Source organism: Equus caballus, chromosome 11 (assembly GCF_041296265.1).
Source record: "Equus caballus isolate H_3958 breed thoroughbred chromosome 11, TB-T2T, whole genome shotgun sequence".
NCBI classification, from domain to species: domain Eukaryota; kingdom Metazoa; phylum Chordata; class Mammalia; order Perissodactyla; family Equidae; genus Equus; species Equus caballus.
Genome location: NC_091694.1, coordinates 15067239 through 15076229, shown reverse-complemented (window position 1 = coordinate 15076229; position 8991 = coordinate 15067239). Strand labels below are relative to the sequence as shown.

The 8991-nt window shown below is 39.1% G+C and overlaps 1 protein-coding gene across 3 annotated transcripts in view; it reads right to left on the bottom strand.

Annotated features, from left to right (window-relative positions):
* Positions 1-8991, bottom strand: part of POLG2 (DNA polymerase gamma 2, accessory subunit) — a 32558-nt gene that overhangs the window by 10713 nt on the left and 12854 nt on the right. Inside the window, exons 7-10 of one of the 3 annotated variants that reach the window (XM_005597266.4) lie at positions 8630-8730; positions 6459-6576; positions 4922-5017; positions 2760-2863 (exon numbers count right to left, since the gene is read on the bottom strand). In XM_005597266.4, coding sequence (XP_005597323.3) covers positions 2760-2863; positions 4922-5017; positions 6459-6576; positions 8630-8730 — 419 coding nt within the window. Of the gene's footprint in view, positions 1-225; positions 4033-4921; positions 5018-5250; positions 6577-8629; positions 8731-8991 lie in introns of those variants that run through there. The other 2 variants (XM_023652206.2, XM_001495189.6) reach the window with 2 other exon arrangements.

Genomic DNA, 8991 nt, shown 5'->3' with positions numbered 1-8991 from the left:
GAAGAGAAGGGGAGCGAGAGAGGGAGAGGGAGGTCTGTATGAGGTTGGAAACAACTTTATAAAGTTACCCTGATTTTAAAAGTGTGGTATTGGTATATGGGTGGACAAGGAGAACAATGGAACAGGATAGAAAGTCCAGCTATATATCTAAATATATATGGGAATTTAGTATATGAAAAACATGGCATTTTAAATCAGTGGGGAAAAGACGGATTATTCAATATATTATTCAAACTTGAGAACCACATTGGTTCCCTACTTTATTTTTTACAACAAAATTAATTCACATAGATCAAATATTAAAATACCTAAACATAAAGCCACAGATGTGCTAGAATAGGAGGAATTTAAAAATAATCTTTAAGAGGGGAAGGCTTTTCTAGGTGTGACTCACAATCCAGAAGACACAAAGGATTGTTAAATTTAATTAATTAGATGAAACATTTTAAAATTACATTTTAAAAACATAAACTAAGTCAAAAGAATAACTAGGGGAAAATATTTTGAACCCACATCTCAGATAAAGTACAAAGTTCCATAATATATAATGAACTCTTAGAAATCAATAAGAAAAAGACCAACAGAAAATTGGGAAAGGCAGTATCCACAGGGTAACACGAGGACAGCACAAAGACCTTGCTGGGGTGAGGAGCTGCAAACAGCTGTGCTCTGACCAGCTGCCCTCAAGCATTTGTTCCTCTGCCCCTTCGGCTCCCAGGGCTGGTGGACTACAACCTAAGGAGACTTCCTTCTCTTAGTGCTGCTTCTCCCAAAGGATGTAAAGGGGACACTTAGCCAGAGGAAAGATCAACAGTGGTTTTGTGATGCCTGAAGCTCATCAGTTTCCTTCTTTCTCATTTACTGCCCTGGAGGGACGTGGGCAAGTGCCTTACCTTTGACCCTTCCCCAGTACACACTACAGAGACAGTGAGGCCTCCAGGAGCACATCAACTTATAGGTTAGAAAACACAGACACCTAAGGATTACAATGACCTCCCAGCATGACTCCTTGGCCTCTCAGACGTCCCAAGCGGAAGGGTGTAGCCGGAGAAGGGCCAGAGCAGGACCCTCCAAAGGGCAGGGCCCAGGGCAGGGGATCCTCTTGCCAGGTCTAAGAAGGCTATGGCTACCTCTCTTGTCCTGGCTACCATCACCTGGTCTATTGTCCGAGCCCCTTCACAGTTCTCTCTCCTCTACGCTCTCCGTCTCTGCTTCTTCTGCTCCTCTACATTCCATTCTCCACAGTGATCTTTCTCAAGACAACAGTACGTCCCGCCTCTGCTTAAAGCACCCCCGCCTGCTCCAGTTGCTTCCCGACTCCTTACTATGGGCCCCATGGCTGTGAGTGATGTGGCCCCGGACCACCTCTCTGACCTCATCTTCTACCCATCTCCCCTCTGCTCACCTCCTCCAGCCCCTCTGCCCTCTTTCTGTTCCTTAGTCACACCACACCTTTTCCCTCCTAAGGGCCCTGGCACTTGCTAGTCCCTCTGCCCAGAATGTGCTGCCCAGATCTTCACACAGCTGGCTCCTTCGTATCACTCGGTCTCAGTTCGAGGGTCGCGTCTTCAGAGGCTTCCCTGATCACCTACGTAAAGCACACCATCGCGGCCATGATGTAGCGCATCGTCCTGCTCCACTTCCTTTACAAACTGTCACTGTCTGAAACTGCCTGAAATTGTCCAGGCACCTACCCACCCCTACAGGGGCCTTGTCTGTTTGGTTCACCAATACATCCCCAGCACCCAGAGTGCCTGGGACTGAGGTGCTCAAAGTCTTGGTGAATGAATGAAGTGAACATACAAATACATAACACATATAATAACAGGCCAGACTTCAGGAGAAGCATCACCATCCCTGGAATCCAAATCTGAGAGAAATTTGTCCCATGCCTGCTCACAGGGAGCTGTGATATAACACAGCAAACAAATGCCTTCAAGAACATTCTTACAGCTAAATCAACACCAAGTTTCATAAAACTATTTCTAATAACATCTTTCAATATATATTGCTATGGCATAATACCTGAGAAGGGTATTTGGTGAGAAAATTTATTAAAAGCAATTGGGTTGGAAGGAAGTTCTATCAAAACAATCCATCTCAGTATGCAGCTTTCTGATAAATTTAATAGTGGTTACTGCTCGGGTGAACATCAGAAACCACCTATACATTTTTAAAAATATTCTTGTGTGGGCCCCACTGTCAGAGATTTAGTAGGTGTGTCTTGGATAGGGCTCAAATATATTTTTAAAAAGCTCTATAGGAGGGGCCTGGCCTGGTTGCATAGTGGTTAAGTTTGCGTGCTCTGACTCAGCAGCCCGGGGTTTGCGGGCTCGAATCCTGGGTGTGAATCTAGCACTGCTCATCAAGCCACTCTGTGGTGGCATCCCACGTAAAATAGAGGAGGCTTGGTACAGACGTTAGCTCATGACAATCTTCCTCACAAAAAAATTTTAAAAAAAGAAAAAAAATGGGGCCAGCCCCACAGCCAAGTGGTTAAGCTCGCACACTCCATTTCTGCAGCCTGGGGTTTGCTGGTTTGGATCCTGGGCATGGACCTAGCATCGCTCAGCAGGTCACGCTGTGGCTGCATCCCACATAGATGAACTAGAATGATTTACAACTATGTACTGTAGGATATACAACTATGTACTGGGGCTTTGGGGAGAGGAAGAAAAAAAAAGCTCCATAGGAGATTCTGATGTGTAACCCCAGGTGGACACCTCTGATCTGGATAATCCTCCATAAATACTACTCACCTCAACTGCAGTGTAAACATTCTATGTTGCCAGTTAGTGCAGATGCCGTAACAGTCAGCTGATCTGAGACCAAGAATGCAATCCCTCTGTGAAGGCGGAGGCCCCTCCAAAGACAAGGTAACTTATAAATAAAGGTATCTGTGGGCAGGACTGAGATTTTCCTCAGAAAAATAATTTTTTAAAAGTTTTTAGACTCTCAGTTATATTAAAAACTAAGTATTGAACTCAAAACTGCAAAAATAAAACTTAAACTTTTAGGTAGACATATGGTGGTATTATCGGTATAGTAACTCTGAGACTGTGTGATTGAGATAAAGCAAATGAGCAGCTGTGTGGCGTGGCATCCTGATCCTAGCACCCTCGGTATCCTTAAGAGTTGGAAATCTTGGTGTGGGACGAGATAAAGATGTATGATAGAAGAAGTTAAGTAAAAACCCTGTAGTCCTAAAGGAGCATGAGGGGGCTTTTTTGGGGCCATGGAAATGCTCTGTATCACACTGTAGTGGTGGCTACACATTTGCCCAAACTCATAATTCATACATTTAAAATAGGTAAACTTATTGTATGTAAATTATATCTCAATAAAGTTGATTAAAACACACACACACTCCTCTGCAGTACTGAATTTCAATGAAAAGTAGGGGTGTGAATTCATGATGAATTTTTTAATTTGGGGGAAATATACACACACATATATTTGCTAGCTCTAAACACAGAAAAGGCCTAGGAACAAAGATCACTTTCCAACAACGAGCATCCCTACTACCCAGAGTATGGTCTCCAAACAGTGTTTTCCAATAAAAGGAACCAGGGCTCCCTGGAGAAACTCTGAAATACATAACCTCTACATTAGATAGCAAGGAAGCTACTGAAGACTACTAAAGTTGTATCAAAAGGTCTCGAGGCCAACTTGAAGAGGCTCCCACAGGCCAAAGATAGGACAATTTGAGCATCAAAAGAATAACTTTAAAGGGGATGAATCCAGTATTTATCATACCTTTCCCATATCTCTAAGCAAACAGCAGATGAGATGTTTTTCTTTGTAGAAACATTCTAGCTAATGAATGAAGCAGGAAGGCAGAATCAGAATATCACCATTTTGCTACCTCTAAGGAACTGACTGATCTGGGCATTGATCAGTGATTACTAGCATCCCCAAAACAGAAACCACCAGACCTTACTGCCTCCTGATGGGAGAACACAACCCATGAAATAATCTAGCCACCAAAAGTTGAAAATGAAATTGATCAAGCCTCTGGATTCATCTTTCAATCTACAGGAAAGACATAGAGAGGAACAGGTTAAACTACACCGTGGAGAGTTAATAAGCAAAATCCCAACAGAGGAAAATCCCACAATAAATAACCCAACTCCTTAAAAAAAAAAGAGAGAGAGAGAGTGCCTATAGCACCTAAATCTATACGATGAGAAAGATTAAAAGACCTAACAACCAATTTCAATAAATTGGCCTTACTTGGATTCTGATTCAAATGAACAGTACAAAATTTTATGAAATTACTACCCAATTGAAAACTGAATGGATATTTAAGAATTGGTTTTTAAAACTTTTTATTATAAAAATTCTCAAATATATACAAAAACAGAGGCAGTACAATAAACCCCCATGTACTCATCACCAAGTTTCAACAACTCAGCGTCATCCTTGTTTTTCATCTATATTCTTTTTTTTTTTTTTGGTGAGGAAGATTGGCCCTGAGCTAACATCTGTTGCCAATCATCCTCTTTTGCTTGAGGAAGACTGTCCCTGAGCTAACATCTGTGCCAATCTTCCTCTATTTTTGTATGTGGGACGCCGCCACAGCATGGTTTGATGGGTGGTGTATAGGTCCGCACCCAGAATCCAAACCTGCGAACCCTGGGCCATCAAAGCAGAGCACATGAACTTAATGACTACACCACTGGACTGGCCCCCCACCACTTTTTTTTAAACTGGAGTATTTTAAAGCAAGTCTCAGATATATTATTTCACTCAAAATATTTAAGTATGTGTCTCTATCAGATAAGGACTTTTTAAACAGAAAAATAAAGCCATAATACCATTCACACCCAAGGGAATTGTCAATAATTCCTTAATATCTTCTAGTATTAATTTTTTTAGGTATGATAATGGTTAACAAAAGATCCTTAACTGAAATACTTACAAACGAAGTGATAGCTGTGATTTGCTTCAAAAAAGCCTGGAAGGCTGGCGCTGGGTGGGTGAGGCAGGACTGGCCATGGGTTGGTGGTTGTTGGTGCTGGGTGATTGGTACATGAGATTAATTATACTATTTGGTATATGTTTGTGTGTGAAATTCTATACAATAGCAAAAGATAATAACCAGAAAATAAAAACCTACTAAGTCAAGTCAACTAAGACAAGTTAGGCAGCCTTTCAAGATATTTTACACAAATTATCAGTTGGCATTTTTGTCAGGTTGGTAATGATTACAATGAACACAAACATAATCAGCACCTAAAAGCTCAAAGATTTCTTACAAACATATTTATTAGAATTAGACATGAAATACACTAATAATTACATTATACTATCTAACACTTAGCTTGCTTTTCAAAAATCAATTAATGTTCTAATTTTTAAAAGTTTAGTTTTAGGCTAATCTTAGATATTTGACAGTGTACATGTAGCAGACTCCATAAAGACCCCTTCCTTCCTGATAACAAAACCCACTTCAGAGAGGGTAAGACACTACTGTAGCCCCAAGGGATAAAACTGTGTTTGATCCAAATTAATCATGATATTCTTATTCCCTTGCACAGTGATTGGCCTAGGAATGACCATGTAACCCAGTTCTGATGAATGAAACGTAAAGTCTTCTGATGGGGATGTCTGAGAAAGCTTTTACTTTCATAATTAAAAAGAGAAGAGTTGCGTGGGGGGAGGGTGAAAGAGGTAAAGGGGCACATATGTAAGGTGATGGATAAAAACTAGACTTTTGGTGGTGAAAACAGTGCAGTCTACACAGAAAATGAAATATAATAATGTACCTCTGAAATTTACATAATGTTATAAGCCAATATAAACCTCAATGCAATAATTTAAAAAAGAAAAAAAAAGGGAAGAGTCTTGGCTGGCTAACTCTTTTTTTTAAAATTTTTTTATTTTTTAATTGCAGTAACATTGGATTATAACATTATATAGCTTTTGGAGGTACATCGTAATATATTTCGAATTCTGTGTAGATTTTGGCTGGCTAACTCTTATCTCTTTAACTTCCTAACTAGAATGTGGAAGAGAAGGCTAGAAATACAGTGGCCACCTTGTGACCATGAAGCAACAAGATACAAGCCAACACAGTAAAGATGGTGGAACAGAAAGATAGCAAGAGCCTGGGTCCCTAACTATAGAGGAAACAATTATACGAGCTCTGGACAGTCTGCCCATTAGATTCCTTGTTATGAGAAAAACAAACTGCAATTTGCTTAATCCAGTATGGCAGGGTTTTTGTTTCTTGTAACTGAACATATTCCTGATACAATGGAATATATCAAGAAATATAAGTAATAAAAACTGAATCAGAAGAAGCACCACAAATGTCCACTTCATAAGTGCAAAGGGACTAAAAAAAATGTAAGTTAATATAAGACTACCAAATTAGGAAAGAATATTTATTATACAAATATTAAAATCTATACATTCTTAGCTGATGATATATACTTGGTTAAAAAGTCTTTTACTTTGGATATATGCATCATTTCCTTCATTGTGGTGTCTCTACTTCTCAGATGTATTAATCCATTCTCCAAAGTAGCTTCAGTAATTAAAACCGTGAAGAGGATACTCATTTCATCATATCTAAGAAAAAAGTAAACAAAACACATGAGCACAAGTATCAACTGTAAATTCACCACATTACCAGCTTTAATTTCCTTAGAGTTCATGCTACATTCATGAGTCACAAAATTCAAAGGCAGGGCTTAAGGGCTGAACCAAAAAACACCTTTTTCAAGTTTCTTAATTGTATTCAAAGTAAAATTTCAGAAAGTTTCTGACTTATTGTAATAGCTGAAAAGTCATAAAAGAAAATAAAATCTGAGAAATAAACACTGGTGTCTCAGCCCGTCATTTGGGACGATGTCATGGATGAACTTAGCCGCCTCGGCCTGCTGGGACTCGGACACAGTAAACAATACTTTAGACTCACGTCTTTTGTCATACTACTATAATAAAGATCCAGTGTACGACAGCTTACACCCAAAATCATGCTTAACGTATAACTTAGTATGCTAACGTATACAGTTATCCCTCAGTATCTGCTGAGGGCTGGTTCCAGGAAACCTCCGTGCCCATGGATACCAGAATATGCCGATGCTCCAGTCCCTTACAAAAGTGGAGTGGCATCTGCATATAACCTACGCACACCCTCCCACATACTTTAAAGCATCTCTCGATCACTCATAATACCTAATACATATAAATGCTATTGAATAGTTGTTAAACTGTATTGTTGAGGGGATAAGGACAAGAAAAAAAGTCTGTACGTGTTCACTACAGATACAACCATCATAGGCCTTTTGCTCCATGCTTGGTTGAATCATGGATGTGGAACTGGGCATGTGGAGGGCCAACTGTCGTTTCTAGTTCAGCAATAACTGAGTACCCACACTGGCCTTCTTGCTGCTTACCCAGTCACACTATCTCATTAACGTTTCTTTTCTTTGTAGGACTCCATCGAAATGATCTTATTTATCTATTTACTTGTTTTCATCTATTTTGTCCCACTAGGATATAAGCTTTATAAGAACAGGAAACTTTTCTGTCTTGTTCACTGCTTTATCAAAGTACATATAACACAGCAGGCACTTAATAAATACTTGGATAAAAATCTCCCGGGACAATAAAGCCTTTACCATATAAAGAATGACTGTAACTCGATAATGTCCACACAACTCCAAGGTTAAGATTTTAGAACCCGAGAGGACTGGGAAGTCCAAGTACCACCCCTTCGTTTTATATATGATGAAACCATTAGTTGCTTTATTGATAGAAACCTACTTTTCCTCTAACATCATCTGAAAGGTGTATTTTAGTTACTAGAGAACCGAGGACCAAAACACAAAGCTTCACAACTTTTCACCCAAAAGATATATATTCAACACAAAAAGCTAAAAGAATAACAAAGTAAACTCAAAGGAGGGAAGAATGAATTACTTTACTAAAAAAGAGAAGTTAGTGAAATAGCAGGGGTAGGATTAGAGACAGGGAGGTCAATTAGGAGATTACTTTACTAATCCAGCCAAGAGATAGTGGTGACCTTAACTTGGGTATTGGCGTGAAGATGGAGAGAGAGGGATCTGAGATACATGTAGGAGGCAGGATGACAAACAGTGAGTGATTGACTGGATGTGAAGAGTAAGGAGACAGAGGAGTCAAGGACAATATCCAGGTTTCAGCCTTGAGCGATCCGGTGAAGGGAGGTGCAGATCACTGAGAAGACTAGTTCTCTGTCCTCTTGGATGGAATTATCTTCCACTCAGCCTCAGAATGAACCACGAGGCCAGCAAGGAAAAGGTACTCCACTCAGATTCCCTCAGTCCTGATTCAACAAATGCACCCAATACACATAATTCCAACTCTCATTAATTGATAAACTCAGGTATATATACTTCATGATGTTAAGTCTTAACGTTGCACATAGTACGCGCTCAAATATACCTGATAAATATCGTTCCCTGCTGTAGCAATTAACTAAGGGCACGTGGTTCTGTAAAATGGGGGGAAAATTAGCAATAATTTTAAATTATATTATATATACATTTAGAAGAGAGTTGTTACTCATAAAGAAACATCATATGATCAAAAACTCTGAATAAAGACAGTTTTTAGTGGCAAAGAAGACAATTCTTACTTTGAATAAAGTTGTTCCAATGAGGACTGCACAGTTTCCAAATAACCAGGCCACACAGAAATTCCACTTTCTAGTAATTCATTAAATAGCCCTTGACAAACCTAGGGAAAAAATACAAAAACTTCAAATACGAAAGAAAAGTAGCCAGAGTGATTACCCTATTTTTGGGGACCATAAATCACCTTTTTCAATCTTTACAATGGACATAAATTCTTTTAATTATGTGATATAATTTATATATTGTATACTTATAAATTATATAATTCCTCTGAAAATGAAGAAATTAAGCACCGCAAAGCTGAATACTAAATACAAATCTTCTGAGAGAAACTTTTATACCAAATATAAGAATTATCATCTAA